Genomic DNA, 24358 nt, shown 5'->3' on the forward strand with positions numbered 1-24358 from the left:
TATGCAATGCACTGTGTCTACATAATGGGGACAGACTCAAAAGTAAATACCATTAGAAAAACTGGGTGGTGTTTTTTAACATATTTACTCTCACAACTGTATCTTGTGTTGGTGACTATTAAAATACACATACACATTGAAGGAAGGCAGACACATCCCAAAGCCATGATAAGTGTCAGGGGGAAATCTAGTTTATACTGCAGATGTCACAAAACAGATAATAAAAAATTCACTATAATCCAAGCGTTTTTGTGGTTGCTGTTCAGTCTGACTGTAACCCTGTGGACCACAATGTCCATGGGGTTTTCTTTTACAGAAAATCTTGGCTGTCTCTAACCCTCTCTCCTCCATTCAAAGAACACGTCATAGGGTTTGTTTTTTTATATCTATAGGGCAGAGAAGGGGTGTCCATCAACTTTCAATGAAATTCATCATTCTTATCTTACCTATAGTCCTCAGGCCTGACCACACCTAAGTTAACACAAGGTACTTAGCAGCTGGCAGCCAGGCAGCACCCAAAGTCTGAATTCACTTCAGCTTTTCCACCCCCCCACCCCTGCCTCCCTCCCAGCAGAGAAACAAGGGCCACACCCACAGTGGCCACACCCTCCCACCCCTACATAAGCTTCTCAAAGCAGCCAAGGGAAAGAAAACCCCTAAAACCACAGGCTAGTTCTTGGTGCAAAGTGAACCACAGCATTTCTGTCTTTGCAGACAGCCTGGTGCCAGTGGTGACACACTCCCCCCTCCCCCCACAGGGATGGGTTCCAGTGAAAGCTCTGCATTTTTGAGACCATTTCCATCATATATCACAATATCCCAAGAGGTTCCTCCACTATATTTACACAGAACAACAGGCAAGAGTTTGGTGAAAGGAGCCCTCAAGATCAGGAATATTCGGGGCAAAGATGGAAGTAACTAAATCATACAAACATTAGAGGTGGAAGAAACTGGCATTGAGTCCAACCTTGTCAATTTATAGAGAGATCTCCCTGCTCACTTCAACACTGCTGGCCCTGAATCAATATATAATGATGGTAATGAGCATAACTACCATTTATTTGACATTTTAAAGTTTTCTATGTATTTTCCATACATTATCTCATTTGTGCCTCACAACCCTGAGAACTCTTATAGTTATTATAGTTACTGTGAGGAACAAAGAAGATGTTTGCGAAACACTACAGAGATGCTAGTTGTTATTACTACTACTACTACTGCTACTACCTTCAATGTACATGTGAAGAAACTGAGGATCAAAAAAGGGAAATGACTTAGTCATGGTCACAGAACAAGAAAGCTCTACCATAGGTCAGGCATAAATAGTCCGTGTGGACATTTGGGATGGATTCTCTAAATTTGCACATCTTGTGTTTCTTTGGGCTACTTCAGTTCTGCTTTGCTCATAGGGCACTGCACCTTCTCTGATGAGGGCACACCATGCTGAGCAGTCCTGTGCTAGTGTCTCCCTCATCACACAATCAATTCCAAAGTTCTTAAGAGAGACTGTGAAAGTGTCCTTGTATCACTTCTCCTGGCAACTACAAGTAATTACTAGTACAAATAACAGTAAAAGTAATAGCAATAATAGTAGTAGTAAGAACAGTAATATTAGTAACAGTAGTAGTAAAAGTAATGGTAGTGGGTAGCCTGGTAGCACAGCGAGTAAGAGCACCGGCCCCACAGTTGAAATAACCTGGGATCGAATCCGGGCTCTGGTACTTAGTACCACACCCAGAAACACCTGGCTGTGTAACCTTGAGCAAGTTACTTAACCCCAATTGCTTAGGGGCGGCCAGGTGGTGCAGTGAGTAAGAGCACCAGCCCTAGAGTGGGGATGACCTGGGATCGAATCCGGGCTCAGATACTTAGCACCACACCCAGAAATAACTGGCTGTGTAACCTTGAGCAAGTTACTTAACCCCAATTGCTTTAAAAAAAAAAGTAATGATAGTAATAGCAGTAGTAGTACTAATTACTACTACAGCTAATAGTAAAAGTAATAGCAATAATAGTAGTAGTAAGAACAGTAATATTAGTAGTAAAAATGTTAGTAATAATAGTAATAATGGGAATAGAAGTAATAAAATAGTAATAGTAAAAATAACTTAGTAGCAGTAGTAGGACAGTAACAGTGGTAATAATGGTAGTAATAGTAATAGTGCTAATAAAATAGTAGTAGTAAAAATAAAAATAATATTAGTAGTAGTAGTAATAGCAACAGCAGCATCTACAAAGCTCTTTAAGGTTTGAAAAGTTCTCTGTATTTCACTTAATTTTATCAACAACCCTGTAAGTTAGTTGCTACTATCTTCTCCATTTTTACAGATGAATAAGTAAAGGCTGAGAGAGGTTTGCTGACTTGCCTAGGGTCACAGAGCTAAGAAGGGTTGGAGGCATAATTTGAACTCAAATCTTCCTGACTCCCAAGTCCAGCCTCAGTCGTTTCATCTGCAGAATGAAGAGGTCAAATAAGAGAATATCTAAGGTCCCTTCCATCTCCAAACATGTTAACAATGGATATAAAACATTTATTATTTCTCTCTTTTAATTCAGTGCAATGAACACCAGACCTTTCAGAGGCCCTGTGTTCAAATCTGATCTATACAATGCTGGGCAAGTAACCTCTCTATAGAGACTAAAATCATCTTGAGAGCAAGAAGTGTTTGGTGCCTTTCTCTGGAGCCCCAGAGCTTAGCACATGGCACATAGTAGGCATTTAATAAATGCTGGGTGACTGGGCTTTAGTTTGCCCTTCTGTAAAATGCAAGGCTTAGATTGGATAATCCTCCCTCTCCAGCTCTCCAGTGATGAGTCCGTCACTCTCCCAACATCAGAGCACACCTCCCAAAGAGACTTGTGACTCATGTTTGACAGCCTTACCATGGGCTCCTTATGTGACAGGTCCCCAGGGACACAATCTCATGATTCAAGAGAAGTAACTATGAGGAAATCCTACCTCCCTCAGCTTTCTCTACCTGTTCTCCCCACCCCAAATTCTCAGGCTGCCTGGAGTGGAGCAGCGTCTCTGGGAGACTTCCCATCACCTCAAGAGCTCCCTACTCCTCCTTACAATGTGATGGCAGGCTTTCTGGCTGTCGAGACACCCTTGCAGGAGAAGATAAACAGGTTAATGGATACAGGTAGCAATGACAGAGTCTCCTCTTTTTTACACCCTTACTTGCTCCTCCTATTCTTACAGAAGAACAGAGGAGCCCTCCTTCAAAACTACCTTTGAATTTAACTACTTGAAAAGTTTATTGTGAGGAAGAAAAAAAACACATTAAGAGCCTACTATGAATCAAGTACTATGCTAAGTGTTTTACAATTATTTGATCCTCACAACCACCCTGGAAGGTAGGTGCTACCATTATCGCCATTTTATAGATGAGGAAACTGAGGCAAACTAGTAGTAAGCTAATGAAATGACTTGCCTAGGGTCACATAGCTAGACAGCATCTTAGTTGCATTTAAACTCAGGTCTCCCTGATTCCAAGCCCAGCTCTCTACCTGCTCCCCCTAGGAGCTTCAAAGAAAAGACCTTTGCAGACTTCAGGTTACAATGGAAACCTGGGTCATGAGCATTACCCCTCCCTTCCCTGGAAAAGCTGATTCTGCAGACCAAGCCCACTGAAATGGCTGGGCTATCTTTCTAGGTGGCTACAGTATACACCAAGAGTTAGCAGGAGCACAGCAGGATCTGCTATCTCTGTGGGTGGCTGCACATGGCTTACTCCATGGGCAGACTAATGAGGCCCAAGTCGTGGGTGTGCTTCCCCTGTGGCCCAATTAGCTTCACCAGGCTCCACAGGCTGTATGCTTGAGCCTGGAAGGCTACTGTGGAAATGTCAGGCTACTGGATAAAGCAGCACACCACGCAGGAGAAGGCCACAGACAAGCCTTCAGAGGGGGCACTGAACAGTGACTCAAGAAAAGAAGAAAAAGGGGGAGGGAAGAGTGGCTAACCCGGACAGCTGGCAAAGAAAGAAAGAAAAACAGACAAACAGGCTAATCTGAAATTTATAAACAGAAAACCTGAAAAATTCCCCACTATTGTAAATCAGACAGGATTATGTTTCTGTGCATGGGTGTGTACACACAGACACACACACGCACGCACACACACATCCCGCCACCCTCTTTCAAATTACATATATTGGGACTTCCTAATCCCTTCTAAAACTTCCTCTAATGTTCATTTTTAAATAATTTCAGAAAGACCTGAATTCAAATCTGCATGCAGACGCTTAAACTAGCTATATGACCCTGGCCAAGTCACTTAACATCTGCTTACCTCAGTTTCTTCATCTGTAAAATGGGGATAACAACACATACCGCCCAGGGTGGTCATGAGGATCCAATGAGGTAAAATATAATTGTAAAGTACTCAGCACAGTGCCTGGCATACAGGCTATTTAAATGTTGTTATTATTATTATAATGATTAATTACAAAGGGCTTACCACAATGCCTGGCACATAGTAAGTGCTATTTAAATGTTAACTGTTATTACTATTTTTCATTATAAAGTGTTTAGCACAGTGTCTGGCATAGAGTAAGAGCCATACAAATTTTACCTATTTTTATACTGTCTTGCTCACTAATTAACAAAGGTTCTTAACCTGTGGTCTATGGCTAGATTTTATGGGGCCCATAAACTTTAATGGAAAAAAAATTAAATCTTTTATTTTTCACTAACTTCTAACTGAAATGTCATGTTCTTCAATTTTGAATGTAGGCAACAAATATCATTCTGAGAAGAAGTCCCTAAATCTTACCAGGCTTCTCAAATGGTCCAAGACACAAAAAAGCTTAAAAATCTCTGATGGAGAATGACCACATGATTGATAAAGTGCTTTAAAACTCGCAAAATCTTTTATTCACAAAAGAGGTTGGCTCATTCTACTCACATCCCACAGCTGGTGTAACACCCCCATCCACCCCCACTCCCCATTCAATGATTGTCTGGGGCTCTGAAACCTTGATTCAGATTCCCTCTCAAGGACCTCCCTGAAGGTTCCAATGTGAGAAACACCAACTTAGAAAGGCAGCTGTCTTCCACAGAGCTGCCCTGTTCTCAGTTATGGAATATCAGCTACTGTCCTTGGGGAGCTCATAGCAGTACTGTGTCTCAGAATGCTCTTATAGTTATTGTAACAATATTAACTAGCAAGGTTTGCAAAGCCTTTAACATAACATTAACTCATTTGATACTCATTAAAAACCTGAGAGGTGAATGCTATCACTATTCCCATTTAACAGACAACTGAGATAAATTAAATGACTTATCCAAGATCAACACAACTAGTTAAGTATCCAAGGCAGGATTTGAACTCAGGTCTTCCAGACTTCAAATCCCATACTCTACCCACTGAGCTACTCAGCTGCCACACAGACAGCTCTTAAACCAGATAAATAACATTAGTAACATAATATGATTATAGTTGAAAATGAATCAGCTATTGTGTATCCCTTGAAGATTCCAAGAATTCATGTTGGTGAGACTTCAACAAAGCTGGGGAAACAGTATAGTGGAAAACTTCCTTCTGTCTGTAAAATGAAGAGATTGTAAGTACATGACCTTTAAGGCAGAGCCATGACTAAATTTTTTTTTTGCATCAGAAGCAAGTACCACTGTGCCTGGAGAGAAGCTAAGGAACCAAGGGGACAGGAAACAGCTCATCTTTGCCTACTATCTGGTAGGTTCCTATTTAATTAATTACTCTTCATAACTGTTTACACATTGCTAAGGACTATGTTATCAGTCCACGAAATTCAATGCCCTGGCACAAAGCTCCAGGCACTCCACCCTAGTTACAGTTTAGCTCCACAGTCCTTCTTTCTGTTTTGTTATTCCATGCTATAAATTTAAGTTGTTCTCTGGTCATATACCATGGAGGTGAAAAGAGCAGCAAATATAGTAACAACACTAGGAGAAGTGTTTGCAATGGCAAATAAAAAAAATCCTACCATGAAAGACAAATTTATGCTTCAGTACAACTGTCACAGATCCAGTATCATTTTATGATTAATTTTAGAAAGGCTTAACAAAGTTAAAGCTTACCAGGGATTCAGACACAGTGAAATAAATTTAAGTTTAATTCAAAGACTATTTTGATATTGTCTTTATGTACATTAGAAAAGTACATAGGTTCCAGTTTGAACTTGTTCACTTGGCATTTTTAAGAAAACATTCTGGTTTGGTTCTTTCTTCATTCATTCACAGCAGAAACACTAAAGGGAAAGAAACTATGTTTAAGGGTGTAACATGGAAATCTTAGCTCAGGAAGTAGTTCAGATTTCTTGTTACTTACTCTAAGTACTTGATCACCACTTAGGGTCAGAGAAGCCAAAATTTCTCTGTGTTAACATTTTGGGGGCCTATTCTCTTCTCTTGATGAATCTTACCTGACTCTTTCTTCTTCTGCCCTCTTCAATTCAGCATCTCGTTGAAGGACCTTCATGATGGCATCTTGCTCCTCCTCCGTGAGGAAGCTTAAGTCAATCATCTTGAAAGGACTGGAGTAAAAATTGGTAAAAATAACAAAACAAAAACAAAACAACTTATGTTCAAAATATTCAAGGCACAAACTGCTTTAGGAAGGTATCCAGAGTCATTAAAAGGTTAAAAAAAAAGTCTTCAGTTATTCCATGTTTTGATCTTCGAGAAGGTTGACTTTGGCATAAAACTATTGTGGACAGGTTTTCAATGAGATACTGCTTTCCGGGAGGGTCAAGTCACATGATCTTATGATGGTTTCCTCCCTCTCTTTCTCTCTCCCTCTTGTCCAGTTGCAGACCAATAGTTTCAGTTGAATTCAAGGCAGCAATGGTTGAGCATCACCTTGTGGAATTCAAGAAACAAACATTAAGTATGTAGGATTACTTACTTACTCATTTGTATATCTCTAACCATTATGATATTTATAATATGCCCCAAGAGATCTTTGACAAAAGCAAATGATCTCCAAGTACAATGACACCTGTTCTTCCTCTTCCTGAGAGAATGGCCAGTTGATTATAACTCCAAAACCTCCAAACTGGGGCACACACAAAGATGACAGTCAATGTTTAACAGCCAGAGGGACAAAAAGGGAAGATTAAGAATTTTTTTCTCTCTCTTCTGACAAGCTTTTAGCATTAGAAAAAAGTAAATATCTACATACCATAAGTAAGTAGAGCCTGGGAAACATGATTATTGGCAAGGACTAGAAATAGAAGTCTATGCAATTTCATTTCCAGACAAGTAAAACGTTCTACTGGAATACATCCACACTACTTAACAAGCAGAATTTCAAAATTAGGTGAAAGAAGGTTCAACAAACACCAGGTATTTGCTATTCTATTCCCCCATTATAACTTTAAGCAGAGCTATGGCCTGAGGCAAGCTTCCAACTTGGCCTCCCCTAGCTTTTCACTAGAAAGAATACTGAATGGAGGGAGGAACATTGGATTTTCAAAACATCTTGCAACACCAGGTTAGTAGTAGGAGGCAAGGTCATGGGGTCAGAATGCTACTTCCTTGTAGCTGTATAGAAGAAGGGACACTGTACCAGGAATCAGGTGACTTAGGTTTGAGTCTAGCCTTTACCACCTAAGGGCAGTTACACTTCAGACTTTAATCTCTGGGAGGCTCAATTTTCTCATTTGTAAAATGGAGATAATACCTGTCCCACTTCTCAGGGGTGTTGTGAATAGGAAATAATTATGTGAACTCTAAAGGCAATTAGGTGGTGCAGTGGATAGGGCTCCAGAAAGACCTGAGTTCAAATCCAGCCTCAGACATGTATAGCTGTGTAACACAGGGCATGTCACTTAACCTCTGGCTGCCTCAGTTTCCACAACTGTAAAATGTGGATAAGGTTAAATAATGGCCCCTACTTCCCAGGGTTGTTGTGAGGACCGAATGAAATTATTTGTAAAGCACTTAATACAGTACCTGATAAACAACAGGCACTAAATAAATGCTCGCTTCCCACCCTCAAAGTGCTAACCAAATGCCATGATACGCTGACTCCATATCGGTAGAGGTGTTGCAGCAGTAGATGGCCAGCTCCACAGAGGGCCGTTACTGAGAGTCCTGTGTGTTTACTCTCTTCCCCCCTACTATTTGAGGAGCTCTGTGCTTCCTACTCCCACTGCAATCCCCAATCTCTTGACCATTGGGCAAACTCTCATTGAATAATGAATGGCTCATGTGGAGGCAGTTTATTTTGCGGACAAGCAGGGAGAAAAGAGACAAAACATGAGAGTAAAGGAGAATAATTAAATTAATTGACAAAGTGAAGAGCTGGGAGACTGAAAGGAAAAATATATGTTTTCTACTGCTCAAGAAAGTGACAAACCAGCAGTTACACTGAAAAACTGTGGGTAGTTCTTTATAAGAGGATGTTTATCAGATAATGAGCAGTATTTTCATTTTATAGAGGAAGGAATAGAGAATCAATGTGGTTCCAGTGCTCAGCATCCAGCCTAGCCTCTCCAGACTGATTACACATTATTTCCCTTCGTGCATTCTACATCACATGCAAACCCATCTGCTTGGGGTTCTTCATGCAGATTTTTGTCTCTCTTCTCCATGCCTTCACAACTGGGAGACCCCGTGCCTGGAAAGGACTCATTCTTCCTCTCTGCCTGGCAGAATCCCTACTTCCTTTAATATTCACTTCAAAGGACACTTCCTATATGAGGTCTTTCTCCAACTCTCCAAGGACTAGTGCCCTCCAAAATGACAAATGACTTCAAATTTCTCTTTTGCCTCCTTTGTATCTATGCATAGGTATATTGTGGGGAGTTTTGTCCTTAATAGAAAGTAAGCTTCTTGAGGACAGGGACCGTTTCATTTTAGTCTTCATATCCCCCTATCATATTTAGTCGTCTTATCTAGGACAGTGCTGACCATAATTATTGTAGGTGCTTAATAAATAAGTGTCTGTTGATTAATTCATGGGTATCATAGGATTTTAGTAAAGGAAGAGGCCCAAGAAATCATCTCGCCCAATCCCCTCATTTTAAAGGGAAGAAGGTTAGGTGGTTTTGGCCTGGATTTGAATCTAGGTCTTTGACTTCAAATCCAATGCTCTTCCACTCCAAGCCAGGTTTAATGAATCCCTAGGGGAGCAGTGGGAGAAGGCACATCCACTATTTCCTCATTCTCATTCCCTCCCAGAGCACAAGATAATCCTTCACCAGCAAAGAGTTATCTGCATGATGGTCCCACTTCCATACAAAATGCAGTGGATAGACCTCTTGGTTTTGCAGTGCACAAAATGGCTCTTCTACTAGTTAGCTGTGTGGCCTTCAGCAAGTCACTCCTTTTCTCTGAGCTCGGTCCAAACAGAAAAGTCTGGAGTAAATTATCTTTAAGGTTCCCTTTCAGCTCTCTAACATTCTGTGACTCTATTAATCTATTTTCTTAAAAAGGCAACATATGGGGTGGCTAGGTGGTGCAGTGAATAGAGCACTGATGGGGTACCAGGGGTCTAAATCAATTTGTAAAACCAGTCTGTGCAGTTGTAACTGCAATTTGTATTGTAAAATTGTAATCTGTGAAATCCCTTTCCCAACCTCAGGCTCTGCCCCTTCCCCCTGTCCGAGTGCGGCCTAGGCAACACCTTGTGTCTCCTATGTTCTTACTTAATCCCTTCATGTCTCCTCCGGCCTAGCCCAAATACTCCTTTGTCCTTGCCTCATGTCTCCTCAGGTCTGGCCCAAATCTCACCTAAACTACCTATGCACTAAAGTCACAAGTTCCTCTTGCTCAGCTCTAACCTTTATCTATGCACTGAGGTCCCTTCCCTCCATCCCCATCAGCCCTGACAATGGCAGCCCTACCCTTTAAAAGTAAAAGCATGTACCCCTCTCACTCGCAGGTCCCCTAAAGGACTCTTGCCCGAGAAGCATAACAATAAACTTCTACAACTCTCACTCCAACTAAGCCTGAGACCTTGAATTCTTTCCAGACACTATTGCAGGTTTTCTGGTCTTAGATCAGAGTTCCTGCTGAACCTAGAGGGAGCTATCCTTCATCAGCACCAGCCCTGGAGTCAGAAGGACCTGAGTTCAAATCCGACCTCAGACACTTCACACACACACACACACACACACACACACACACACACACACACACACTAGCCTTGTGACCTTGGGCAAGTCACTTAACCCCAACTGACCTCCAAAAAGCAAAAAAAAAAAAAAGCAACATATAAGATTCAGAGTGAACATCTAGGGTTCCCTCAAATTTCTGAAATGGTTCCAAAGAGCACCCCTCCATACTTCATAGCATCCCAAAAGGGTTCCATATCCCTCCTTAACAATCTCAAAAGGGTTCCATATCCCTCCTTAACAATTTCCCAAAACACCTTAGTTAAGTTTTTAAGTTATGGGGGAGGGAGGGAGGAGCAAGGAAGGAAGGCAGGATTTTTTGTGGACCAGGCGTTGTGCTAAGAGCTGGTGATACAAATGCAAAATACTCCCAACCCTCAAGGAGTTTATATACTAACAGGAGAAGGCAACTCATAAAAGGGAACTGGAAAGGGATTGGAGAAACCCAGAGTAGTAAGGTTGCTATAGAGGAGTGGAGAAGTCCAAAAGAGTAATTGCATTGGAAATGAAGAGACCATGGCTAGGACCTCGAATGAAATGACAGTCTGGGTGAGGGACTCACCAAGCAGGAAAGCAGACCTTCGGGCTCAGGCATCTCCAGGATGTAAGTGAACACTGGTTCTCCTTCTCACCCGAAGAAGTTCTAAAAAGAGATCTTCTGTAGGATTGACTGGAGAGCCCAGCATTGTTACCCATCCCTGCAACATCAGGCTCACCGTTTCTTCAAAGATGAATACATTTTTGCGTTCTCCAAGGCCTCACCATGGCACAGAGGTTTACCCCCAGGTTCTCAAACTTGGTCAGCTTGCTTTACCTCTGGGCCTCAATTTCCTCACTTGTAAAAGGAGTTAGATCTAGAATACTTCCAAGGTCTCTGTCAACCCCGAATCCTATGATCCTACAGTCCTATAAATGCTGGAAAAGCTTCAAGTCCTTGGTGGTGCACTGTGCACTTGTCATCCAAGGAAAGTCATAGGTAAATTTGGAGAAATGTGCCAACAAAGGCTAGTCACCAGGTGATGATTTTTTTTTTTTTTTTTGCAAAGCAACTTATGAAATTGTCTGGGGAGGGAAAACTTACCCAAACAGAATCAGATGCCAAAAGTATTTGAAACAGGTTCTTGATAATGAGATTACCCTGAGAGCTTTTTGCTCACCTGATCATTTAAAGGTTAACTAAGAAGTCGTTGGCTGAAGGGCCCAACACTAGAACCAGAATGACTGGGCAGGTCAATTCAGTAGGCTAAAATGTAGCTACAGTCATTCCTCTGTGGGTCAGTTTGTTTGTGCAAAGAAAAATGCTGTTGCACTGCTAAAGCTACATCCTTCTATTCTAACCCAACTCTCAAAAGCAGGGCAGAGGACTCAACATCACTACTAGAAATACAACTCAAAGTGCCCTTCTATAGGTCAAAAGCATCAACGTCATATTTAAAGGAAAACTGAGCATTTAGTACACAAAGGCACAAGTGAACTGACATTACTTTGTCCATCCCACTTCTGTCCCCTCCTTTCACTTGCTTACCTGGAAAAAAAAAAACAGCTCATCTTTTGGCAGCAAGAATAGTGCTTGGGTAGGCGGCTAGGTGGCGCAGTGAATAGAGCACTGGCCCTGGAGTCAGGAGGACCCGAGTTCAAATCTAATCTCAGACACAACACAAAAACACTAGCCCTATGACCTTGGGCAAGTCACAACCTCAATTACCCTAGCTTCCCCTCTCCAAAAAGCAAAAAAAAAAAACATCCTGAAAAAAAAAGTCATTGTATGGCTCAACTGAAATAACAAATGTAAAATGCTTTTACAAACCATGAGGTGATATATAAATTGCTAGCTTTAATATTAGAAGGGGTCTATGAGCTTCAATTGACAAAAAGGATCACACACACACACACACACACACACACATCTCTCTCCTTTTCTCTGAGAACCCCTGCCTACTGCCTGGTTTCAAGTACCCTCACCATTCTGGAAGCCCACTTCTAGACATGCTCCAGTCTGTCAATGTCTTTCCTAAAATGGCATGCCCAGGTATGAACTCAATCCTCCATATGTGGAATGAGTAAAGCCAAGGACAACAGGAAAACCACTTCCCTCATTCTGGACCCTATTTTTCGGTTAATGTAACCAAAGATGACACCCCAGGGTTTTCCCTCCCACTAGACAAAATACTGGCTGATTAGATTAATAATGCAATTCTAACCCATGTCTGAAAACATGCAGGAAGCCAAGGCCACTCCATTTCCATCTCCCACCAGGAGACGGGATGCTGCACAAAATGTTATGCTAAATACCTCCCTAGATGAGGGAAAGAAAAATTGCTAACTCAGTGACTCTCACATAAGGAGATTCCTTGAAAAGAAGCAAACTATTGTTGATAGTCCCATAATAACAGCAAGAACAAATGAGTGGAAACTTTCTTCAGGACAGAAGAAGGATTGTGATGGGTGATAGCAGTGAAGAAAATAGCTCTGGTCACTTATGTATCCATAACACACAAAAATGACGATTACAATCCAATATTTAGCACATATTCAAGACTCTATTCGAGGATTTAGAAGTCGATGGAATTTCAGGAATCATCTGAGCCAGTCCCTTCATTTTAAAGATAAGGAAACTGAGTCACACAATTAGAACATTCAGAGTTAAACGGTCTCTCACTGGCCATTGGATCCAACCCAGCCACCTAAACAAAATCTCATCTACAACATACTGGATGGGTGGTTCTGCAGCCTTTGCCTAAAGACCCCCAATGAAGCATAACCCATTTGGGACAGGTCTGCTTGTTAGAAACATCTTCCTTCTATGAAGTCTAGATCTGTCTTTTTGAAACTTCTACAAGCTGCTCCCTCCCAACATCAAGTCCTATGATCCTGTAGAAATGTGAACCCCATTAACAAAGATTCCATGAGCCCTGCCTCTGCCACTGGCTCCCTGTGTGCCCTGGGTAAGCTTCACACCACTTTGCATTTGGACTAGATGGTTTCTAAGATCCCTTCCAGCTCTGGCACCTCTTAATATGATCCTATGAAAATGAAACCCATAGAAATGAAGAGACTTGTCCAGGAGCACAGAGCAAGTTAAAGGCCAGGCCAGACCTGGACCCTGGGACTCCTAATTTTTCAGTCCAACATTCTTTGAATTACACCAAACAGACCATCTCTTAAAAGAATCTACTGACAGGATGAATGAGTTTACAATGTAGGTCAAAATCTCTGACATCATAAATTGGAATTGGGGGCCAGTTCTCAGTCAAGTTGGTCTGAAAGCTGGGAACTGGCATGTGTTATATTTTTAAAGGACAAATACCCCTGAAATACTACAGGCACTGAATGTTGATTCGTTTCTAAAGATTTTCCAGTTTCCAGATTCCTAGGAATGGAGTGGTAAGGAAAAGGAAGGAAAGAGAGCTAATTCATTAACTAGGTTCCACTGAAACCTAAAATCATAAAGTTAACTCAACTGTAGAAATGACCTTCTCTTTTTAAAAACTAATATACATATACACACTAACAACTCTATAAGGTCTATTTGTACCACAATGTATAAATAAGTCACTAACCTCACTAAATATACTCACTTTGCCCAGAATGCTGCCTTCTCTAATGATTCCCAGTCAAATCTCTTTGGAAAAAAAATTCTGTTTTGTTTTTAAATTATACAATACTGGCTCTTGTAATTTACCAGTGAAACCCCTCTCTTCCCTACCTCTATCTAAAACTTACACCAAACCATCACATTTTATTTCAATTACTCCTTTAGCAGTAATTCAAGTTTTGAACTATCTACATCTCCAACAAAGTTTAACTTTCAGTATCAATAATGATAGAAGTTACCTCAAATTTGTCATATTCTCATCTTCTTGTTGAAACAAAGCTATCAAAATAGTAAAAACAAAATGAAACACCAAATTCAAAAACCTCAGGTGAAGAGTCCCAGTCTAAAGAATGCCTTTTTCATTTTCATTTTAAGCTGATTCCCAGCCTATCTCAAGCAGCTTAAAAAAGCAGTATATACACTAATATTAGAAATGTATAGGATTTAAAAGTGTACCTTAGAGGTTATTTTGTCTAGCTGTTCCTGATCTGTGGACCCTGACATGTCTTCAACAATTTGTGCAAGTGGTCACCTCATTAAATGACTTGTCTATATTTGTGCAACAAATATACTTTCTGTAGCATGCATAAATGTCTTTGATGTGGATATATTACTCTTTTTCTTTTTAACAATTAGTTTTTATTGATATCTTTTGTTTTTTAACATCATCATAATTTTCCCCAGTATCCTTCCCTTTCTCCCTCCAGAGAGTGGGTAGCAGCAAGCACCCTAGCACACCCAGGAGGGCTGCTAGCACAGATTCTTTGATCTGCTTTTCTAAAGGAAAGCAACTCAAAAGGGGTTAACAATCTTACTTAAATCAAACATATATATCAGTTACCTAGTTCAGGGGAAAATGTCAGCACCCTGAACTTCAGAAAATACAAAAAGAAATTACAAGCAGACAAAAAATACAGAGAAAATAACAATTCAACAGCCACTGACTTCCAATTGTCTGACCATCACATATCTACATAGCTATCAGAGAGAGAAGCACCAACATCTGGGTTTTCAAGGGAGGGGGGGAGGTGCCAATGACTGATCAGAGTCTCATCTGGACAAATCATACAACTCTTCCCAAAGTGAGCCACAAAGCATAACCTCGCTTCAGAGGTATATATAGCCATCTCCAGGGTCAGAGAATATCACAACCCTCCAGACCCACTGCCTTAACTACCAAGTAACAAGGTGTGGGAGTTCCTGAAAAACAAGCCTCCCCTAAGCAAGCTTCTCTTGTTGGGCTCTGCTCTACCCTTTAGCAACATCCTCCCACCACAGGCTCCGTGTGACTACATTCAGCTCATTGGGGTGCAGAGTATATTTTCAAATCAGAGGTCCTCAAATTCCCTTAGGCTTATTAAGGGGCAGGGAAGATCTTCAAATTCCCTTACCATTACAGAGAGTCATCCCATATAACAAATAGTATTTTTTGAAGACCAAAAAAAAAAAAAAGAAAAAGAAGAGGAACCGTATAGCCAATAAATACACTGATGTAGTCTGAAAAACTCATGCAATGTGCAACACCTATGAGCCACCCACTTCCTTGAAGGGAAGGGCATGGCTGGGGGCATCTTCTCACATCTCTTCTTCCAAGCCATTTTTGTTCTTTATAATTTTCTAACGTTTACTTTTGATGTGTGCATGTGTGTATGGAGGGGGGGTTATTGGTCTTTCTATTTACACTGTTATAGACATTTTCTCTATTGTTTTCTTGGCTCTACTTACTTACTCTGCATCAGTTCATGTAGAGCTTTTCATGCTTCTCTGTATCCATCATATTCATCATTTCTTACAGCACATTAAGATTCCATTACATTCATGTACCTGAATTTGTATAACTTTTTTCAAATGTATGTGGATGCTCTCTTGAGTTATAAAATATACATTCATTTAAAAAAGTATTACTGAATTCATAGTAGCATTCTCATGTATTTTCTTTACACAGCTACAACTACTATCATGGAGAGGGTCTGAAATTTTTTATTTTCAAGAGGAGCCATTATACTCAAAAAGGTTTGGAGACACTGATATTCCCATTTTAAAAATGAGTAAACTAAACCTCAAATGAAAGGAAAATCTAAATTCCCACTAAGCTGGAATTTGAATCTAGACCCTCTGTGCCTCCAAACCCATAAATGGCTGGATATACCTTATAAGGATGGAATGTGCCTCCCTAAAATTGCTATCAGCTTTCTCTGACAATACTTGGGGCAACTGAGTCAGGCGAGTTTTGGAGAATTACTCAGCTCTTGGCTCACTGCCTCATTAACTGGAGTAGGTAAAAGACATGACTCCTTCATTTGGCACCTCTTACCAAGTATAATGCTGAAAAAGCCAAACACCTCAGCAAGTAAGAGCACCGGCCCCAGAGTCAGGATGACCTGGGGATCGAATCCGGACTCAGATACTTAGCACCAACACCCAGAAATAACTGGCCGTGTAACCTTGAGCAAGTTACTTAACCCCAACTGCTAAAAAAAAAAAAAAAAAAAAAAAAGGGAAAAGCCAAACACTTTACACATGTCAACTAAGGAATTTTATTAGATGCTTTGAGATAAGTGGGTAGCAGTTTTTGTTAGTTTTGCTGGGTCATTTGATATCTGACAGACTAACTGCATGTCAGGACTAGAAGAGAAGTCAGATATCTAGCTCTATGATCTGAGTTTTGGTTTTCTCATTTCTAAAACGGGAATAAAATATCTCTGTACAACCTACCTCAGAAAGGCATTGTGACAAGAGGATTTTGTAAGTGTAATATAAATTATTATTAGGATGAATATTATGGCGTATTAATGTGACAGAAAAAAATGATGTTGATGGTTTTAGAAAAACCTGAAAAAACGTGTGCAAACTGATGCAGAGTGAAGTGAGCAGAACCCGGAGAACAATATATTGGACAACAGCAACACTGAAAAGACAAACAACTTTGAAAGACTTGAGAACTTTGACCAATGCAATAACTAACCATAACCTGATTCCAGGGGACCAAAAATGAACTGTGCTGCCCCACTTCATGACAGACAGTGATAAGTTCAAGTTACATAATGATTCATAAAATTTTTAACAAGGACAATGTGGGAATTTGCTATGCTCAACTATGCAAATTTGTTACAAGATTCTGTCTTTTTTCCCTTACAAGGGGATGGTGGAAGGAAGAAAATTCTTGTTAATTGAATATAAAATAAAATAAAACAAATGAAGGTAATAAATGTGGGCTGACCGAAGGCAGAAAGCAGGTCTCTGGCATGCAAAAAAATGGAATAGAAATAATAGATGGTCTTATCTCAATCTACAGACAACCCCAACCCCCCCCATCTTTTTTCCTTTTGAAATCCAACAATATAAAATATATACTTAACTTTGAAAATATATGAGCTAGGCTCACCCTAATTCTAACTATAGAACCAACCCATATGGTTACATTATATATTAGATGACCTAACCTAAACTCTAACAAGGCATTCCCATAAAAAAAAATCCAACTGGTCTTTTGGGGAAAATAGTTTAAGCTGACCTTAAAAATCCCTTTCCCTCTCTCCCCCCACTAGGCAATCTAAAAATAGCCAAAGCATTTTCAGCCCAGATAGACTATCCTTTAAAGGAAAAAAGATGCAAGAAGGCATGCTGGGGTCATTACCCCACACTACTGCCACCACAATAAATCTTCTGCTAAGTGTTACTAACATTCTGCTTCCAGAACAAGGCTAACATTAGCAAAATTTACACTTCTAAATCCAACCCACCCACTCTAAAAAAAAAAATAAAAGTAACGGTGGATATCTGAATACAGAACAGGAGCCACTACTTGAGACCCTTCTTTGGGCCTCAGTTTCCTCATCTTTCCAATGAGGGAAAGCTCTTCCTGTCTGTGCATGGCAGCTCAGACAGATCTGTTTACCATATACCTGTGAGAGCTGGGAGCTGTCCACAGCTGAAATGCATCACACAAATGAAATGCAGAATTGGGCATACCACCCCAAACTTAAATACAAACTGACATGTTTTCTGATCTGTAAAATGGGGATAAATAATAGCACCTACCTTCCAGGAATGTTGTAAGAATAAAATGAGATAATATTTTTAAATATTTTGCAAACCTTAAAGTACTATATAAATGAATGCAAGGTATCGTGTTCATTGAACTTGGAAAAACTGTACCGTGTACTCTCTTTGCTCATGGTCAAACCTTACTGGACACCCTGAGTTGATGAAACCCCCTCTGGGTTCACATTGTTTCCTGTCTGCCCCTTGGGAGTTCCACTGGCTTCACTGCCCACCTATTTTTTCCAGACTTTTGTATAAACCTCAGGCCTCAAGGCCCTATTTATTTTCAATTTAGTGTCTGCTATTCCTTAACGGGCTTTCTATAAAAGCTGCCTCTTGCAATTGGCCAGTTCAGCGCTCTGACCCAATCCCAAGGAATTAGTAGCCAAAGTACTCATTTAAAAGCCAAATACACCTAGTAAACAAGATTATATCAATAAAGAGAACATCAAAAGTGAAGAGCTGACCTAAAGCCCTAGAACAGCAGGAATTTGCATGCTAGAAAGAAAAATGGGATTTAAGTCAAAAACAGGGATAATGTAAATGTTTATAATCAGACATGTTAAGGGGAGATAGCAACCTTAAACACAAAGGAGGCAGTGAAGTTCATGGCAAATCCCAGACACCAGGGCCTCCTCTCAAAGGAACTAATATTCCTGTTGTATTCCAGAAGATAAAATGAAAACTAGATGATCCACCTTGTCTTTCGAGACATAGACATGGATTTACTATGAAATCCCATAGGTGCTTCAAGACACAACTTAAAATTCTATTTCCTCCATGAAGATGACTTCTTCCCTTCCGTAAACCCTAAGGAGAATTTTGGTTGTGGCTGTCCTGTGCACTTATTATCATCCACTGTGTATTTCTTGTGTATATGCCCTATTCCCCCAACTAGATTGTAAATTGGGGTTTGGGAGGAAGTCATTTCATATTTATCTCTACATCTCTCCCAATCACCTTATACACTGCCTTAGACATAGTAGATGCCTAATTGGGAGTGTGTTTGTAAATATTTAATAACCAACTCTGATTTAAGTTTAATCTACATTATTAATATCTTCTACATCACTTTCTCAATTCTAGACTATCAATAAAATAAAGAATCAGGGGGTGGCTAGGTGGTGCAGTGAATAGAGCACCAGCCCTGGAGTCAGAGACCAGAGTTCAAATCCAGACTCAGACTCTTGACACGCTTACTAGCCATGTGACTTTGGGCAAGTCATTTAACCCCAACTACCCTCCAAAAAAAACCATCCAAAATAAAATAAGGCATCAAGTCCTGATCTGTAGTATTTTTTCTAATTTCCAAGGTATATAAAATGCTCACATTCAAAATTTAACAATTGACTCTAGGTTTAGAATTGCCTCCTGTATACCCTTGTGCATAATACATGTCTGTTGAATTTCACTGAATGGCAGATTTTTTCCAAAGGAAGAAAATCCAAGAAGCTGGAATATGTTTAAAGCTAGCATATTAAAAAGCACCAAATATGGATCCAGAAATTTTCCTGTGAATATACAAAGATTCTACTATAATTTGTTGCAGATGGAGATATTAAACAAAAGAAAAGCTAAGAAGTGTGGTTTCAGAAGGCAGAGTTGTAAAAGCAAGTCAAATTTAAGCTTTGATTTAAGGAAAAAATAGTTTCCTAACAATTAAGAGTTATTCTACAATGCAGTAAGGTTGTCTTGGGAGGGAGTGGGTTTCCATTTACTGGGTCTCCAAGCAAAGGCTGGTTGACCACCTGTTGGATATCCCTGGGCAGGTCTGAGTTGGGTTAGATGGCATGTGAAGCCCCTTTGACTCTTATTTTGATATTTTATGGTAAAATGAAAACACTAAATTTGGAATCAGAGACCAAGAGTTCATATCCTTGCTCTTACTACTGGTGTGACTTTGGGCAAATCAATTTAAGCTCTTCTAGGGCAGCTAGGTGGTACAGTGGATAGAGTGCCAGGCCTGGAGTCAGGGAGACTCATCTTCCTGAGTTCAAATCTGGTCTCAGACACTTACTAGCTGTGTGACTGTAAGGTTAATGGGATATAAGATCTTTGCTGCCCATTAATAGGCCTCATGTGGAACCCAGTACTAGAAGCTTGCTTAGGGGAGGTTTGATTGTAGGTAAGCTTTCAAACCTGTTAATTTCTAATTAGGCACTGAGTCACAAGGGTTGTGGTGCACTCTGCCTCCTAAAAGGGTATATCTACTCTGATGGTAGCATTTTGCTTTGGGGCTCACTCATTGGAAGAGTGTTCCTGTGATTTGGCCAGATGAGACTCTGGGTCACCCCCCCCCTTTGAAAAACCCAGATGTTGGTACTTCTCTCTCTGGCAATTATGTATAGATTGCCTTAGTCAGAAAATTGGATCTATCTGTTGATCTGTGCTAATTTCTCAGATAGTTAGAAGCCCAGTATGTTGGTCTTTATTTCTCTGCTTTTATTTCCTTTATTTTCTATGTCTGGATTTTCTCTGAAGTTCAGCTGCCTTTTCCCCTCAACTAATGAATGTAACGAAAAAAGATTGCTGACCCCTTGAACAGTTATCTTTCCTCGTAAAGCAGATCTAAGAACCTGTGCCAGCAGCCATCCTGGGTATGCCAGTGTAGTTGCCGCTACAATGACCCTGGACAAAACACTTAACCCCATCTGCCTCAATTTCCTCATCTGTAAAATGACCTGGAGAAGGAAACGGCAAATCACTCCAGGATCTTAGCCAAGAAAACCCCAAATGAGGTCATGAAGAGTCAGACACAACTGAAGAATGACTAAACAACTGGATTGAGGATTCAGTTTCATCAGCTGCAAAGTGAACAACTGGACACCCTCCAAGGCCCCTCCCGGCTCTAAATCCTTTGGTACAAAATGACAAAAAACCACATGGCAGAATCCTATCTTAGTGCTGCCATCAGAGTACAAGGCATTTATTCAGCAACAAAAATTGACAAGTATTTGGGCATCTATCATATTCTGACTACTCTAAAAATACAGTGTTCTTTAGCAAAAAGAACACTGGGCTTGGCATCAGAAGAGCTGGATTCAAGTTCTGGCTGCAACACTTATCAGTGGTATGACAGAGTTTTTAACCTCACTGAGTCTCTATTTCCTCATCTTTACAATGGGCAAAATAACACTTGCATTGTTTACTCCACAGGGTGGTTGTGAGAAAATACTTCGTAAGCATTCATGCAAATATAGACACATACATAACATGCATGTATGTGTATACACACACATATTCCCATTAGTCTATATATACATATGTCTAAACACAGAGACACATACACACACATCTGTATAGGTGACTCAATGTATAGAGCACTAGCCCCAGAGTCAGGAAGATCTGAGTTCAAATCCATCCTCAGACACTTACCAGCTATGTGACCTTGGGCAAGTCACTTAACCTTGTTTGCCTCAGTTTCCTCATCCATAAAATGAGCTGGAGAAGGAAATAGCAAAAAGCACTCCAGTATCTTTGCCTGGAAAACCCCAAATAGGGTCACAGAGAGTTGGACATGACTGACTAAACAACAAAAATGTGTACATACATATGCATATATATGAGCTATTATTACTAGGTATCAATATGTAAAAAAAAAAAAATGGCCATGACTTGGAGAAAAAGAAAAATGAACTAGGAACCAGGAAATCTGAATTCTATCTAGGCCCTGTCACTGTGTGACTCTGGGCAAGTCCATTCTCTCTCAGATCAGTTTACTCATCTGGGTGGGAGAGATAATGCCTGCCCTGCCTAGGTATGGCACAGGGTTGTTGTAAAGATCAAATAAAGCACAGATGTGAAAGTGCTTTGAGAAGTAAAGGGCTGTACAAATACAAGGAAATATTACTTCCTTTTGGGAGGACAGGCAGCGTAGCCTCATAGAAAGAACACAGGACTTGGATCGAGACAGCCTAGGTTCAAGTGTCTGCTGCTATCAATATGGGTGTTACTGACCCTCAGTTTCTCTGTCAGATAAGGATAATAGATAGTTCTATTGTCACAAGACTTGCAGTTCCTTTTCAGCAAAATATGGATATGGATATCTGTCATATGACAGATTTAGAGCTGAAAAAAACTTAGAAGCCATTAAGTGCAAACCCTTCATTTTACAAATGAGAAAAGTGATTCGTCTGGGGTCCCATGGCTACTAGGCATCTAAGGCAGGATTTGAACTCAGATCTTTCTGACCTCAAGTCCAACATTCCACCCATTACACCTCTTAACTACTTGTGTTACAGAGTGGAGGGGGAAAGCCTTTATAACCTAAATAAATATAATCTGAAATATAATTAAGGTAGGATACTTTACCATTCAATCTAAATTTGCCCTTCTTAAAATGCTAACACCAGGTGACAGAAACTTTTGCAAGAAGGGGCCATTTCATTAAACAGATGAATCTCTTTAATAATGCCAGTGTTTGAAAGCTTACAGCCATATATTATCGGCCGGTAATATCAGGTTTTTATCATACGTAGTGAGGAGGAAACATTTCTTTCAGGAAAAGTTTTAACTATATTTTGACCAGATAAGTAAAACTGACCAGGCTCCCCTAGTTAGAGGAAAACATACTGGCCAGAAAAACAGAAAATGGAGTTTGAAGGCGCACCAAGTTAGGAGACATGCCTACCAGGATTCAGAAAGAAAAAAAAATACCCAGAGGAAAAGGAATACAGCAATCCTCTCCAGTCTTTAATAAGAATGAGTGATTTCACATACATAGCTGTAAAGGATAATTCTTACCTAGAAGAAATTAAAATATTCAGCCCCTACAGATTCTTTTTTCATTATAAGAGGGGAGGCAAGAAAGTTGGGTTCAATATGCTAAAAGCCTATTACTCCCTCCTCCTCCCCTCACTGCTGAGCCAAGCAATCTTATTATTCCTCTAAAAGAATAGTTTCTAACGACCCTGGCAATATAGGCTGAGATCTGTGACCTCATATATTCAATAATGCAGACTGAAACCCACTCATGCCTTGCTCATTCCATTCTTGATCATGTCTTCCCATAATTTCACCACAGGGAGTCCATCCAATATGGAATCAATAGGGAAAAGAAGTTATCATCCTAACTAAACAAATGAGCTTTTAGTGAATTCTTTTATAACTAGCAGCGTCATTGCATTGTGCAAAGAGTACTAGAGTCTCTGAGTTCAACTTCGCCATGTATAAATTAAGTATTAGAGTACTTGCCCTACATGCCTCACAGGGTTGTTGTGAGAGAGGTTGCAAGATAGTGTGTCAAAAGTTGTACTGCCAGCATAGACACTGAGCACATAAAAAAAAAAAAATTCAGTAAGGGAGGGAGGGTCAGATTGAGGAATGGAGGGAGGGAAGGAGGGAGGGAGGGAGGGAGGGAGGGAGGGAGGGAGGAAGGAAGGAAGGAAGGAAGGAAGGAAGGAAGGAAGGAAGGAAGGAAGGAAGGAAGGAAGGAAGGAAGGAAGGAAGGAACTCTGCATTTGGAATGAGATGACCTGGGTTTGAATCCTTCTTCTGCTACTTAACTCTGTAAGATGGAAGTGGGGAGAGGAGGAACACATGAATTCTTAAGTCCCTTCCAGGTCTAAAATCTCATCCTAAGTATTAGAAGTCACTTTAGTTACAAACATTACAATACCTACCAACATTGCCCATTGCTACACACCAGTGTCCATCTAATTGGGTAAGAAATACATATTTTATATTATTATTTATATTATGACTCATAAGAACAAATCAAGACAGGTCTCTGAGTAGGAAAAGAGAAAGTGGGAGGTAAGAAGAGTTTCTGAGGCCAAATGAACCACCCACACCCTTTTTGATGCTAAAATCACAATGGAGGGAAAGTGACCTCAATGTGTACCACCCAAAACCTGGAAGGCAAATGCACTAAGCACAAACCAAATTTGGTCTAAAGAATTCAGTCTTACCTTCAGACATCCTAAGGAGAAACATTTTTGCAATTCTAATGAGAATCAAAAACAGCAAGGCAAAACTCTAAAAAAAATTAGAACTGAAATGTCTGAAAAGTAAACATCTGATCTGCCATTTCTCCCCCAAGTGAAAATGAATCCTCTTTGGGGATGGCATAGTCAAAGTGGGCTATCATTTTTGGAACTTGCTCTACCCTCTTCTGCCTTCAAAAGCATGGATCTTTCCAATCACACTGTCCCCCAAGTGCCTAGCAAATAACTCCCAGTTATCTTTGTCCATTAAAATCCTTCCCAGCCTCCAAAGCTCAATCCAAGTAATACCTTCCAGAAAGCCATCCCTTATAACCTCCTCCAGGAGTGATCTCACTCTCCTTGGATCTCCAGTGCCAGGACCATCAATTTGTTTATACCTCCCTCCCATACTCATCAGAGCTCACATATAGGGTTTAATACATTACAAGGCACTCTCCTCGACACATCACTTTCTACCCATAAACACCCTTACACTAATGAATCAGTGAATCTAGTAAATTGTGTTTCATTTGACAAAAATCTATCCTTATCCTGGTGCTCAAATAACTGTCTTCACTTCTTTATCTGGCAGAGGCTGCGTCTGTCCACTTTCTAATCATTAAACTCCCATTGGTCAGAGGGCACTGAGAAGGGGCCTCCCAAATCAGGAAATGCAAGAAGAAATGTTGATT

General features: G+C 40.3%; 1 protein-coding gene across 3 annotated transcripts in view; it reads right to left on the reverse strand.

Moving 5' to 3' along the window:
* Positions 1-24358, reverse strand: part of SYTL2 (synaptotagmin like 2) — a 157248-nt gene that overhangs the window by 105171 nt on the left and 27719 nt on the right. For all 3 annotated transcript variants that reach the window (XM_069071003.1, XM_069071005.1, XM_069071006.1), the window contains exon 2: positions 6408-6843. In XM_069071003.1, the coding sequence (XP_068927104.1) occupies positions 6408-6508 (101 nt within the window). In that variant the 5' untranslated portion in view covers positions 6509-6843. The remainder of the gene's footprint in view (positions 1-6407; positions 6844-24358) is intronic.

The sequence above is a fragment of the Petaurus breviceps genome, unplaced genomic scaffold, assembly GCF_028583685.1.
Source record: "Petaurus breviceps papuanus isolate PSGF00001 unplaced genomic scaffold, PetGlider_PUasm1.0 90823, whole genome shotgun sequence".
NCBI lineage: Eukaryota > Metazoa > Chordata > Mammalia > Diprotodontia > Petauridae > Petaurus > Petaurus breviceps.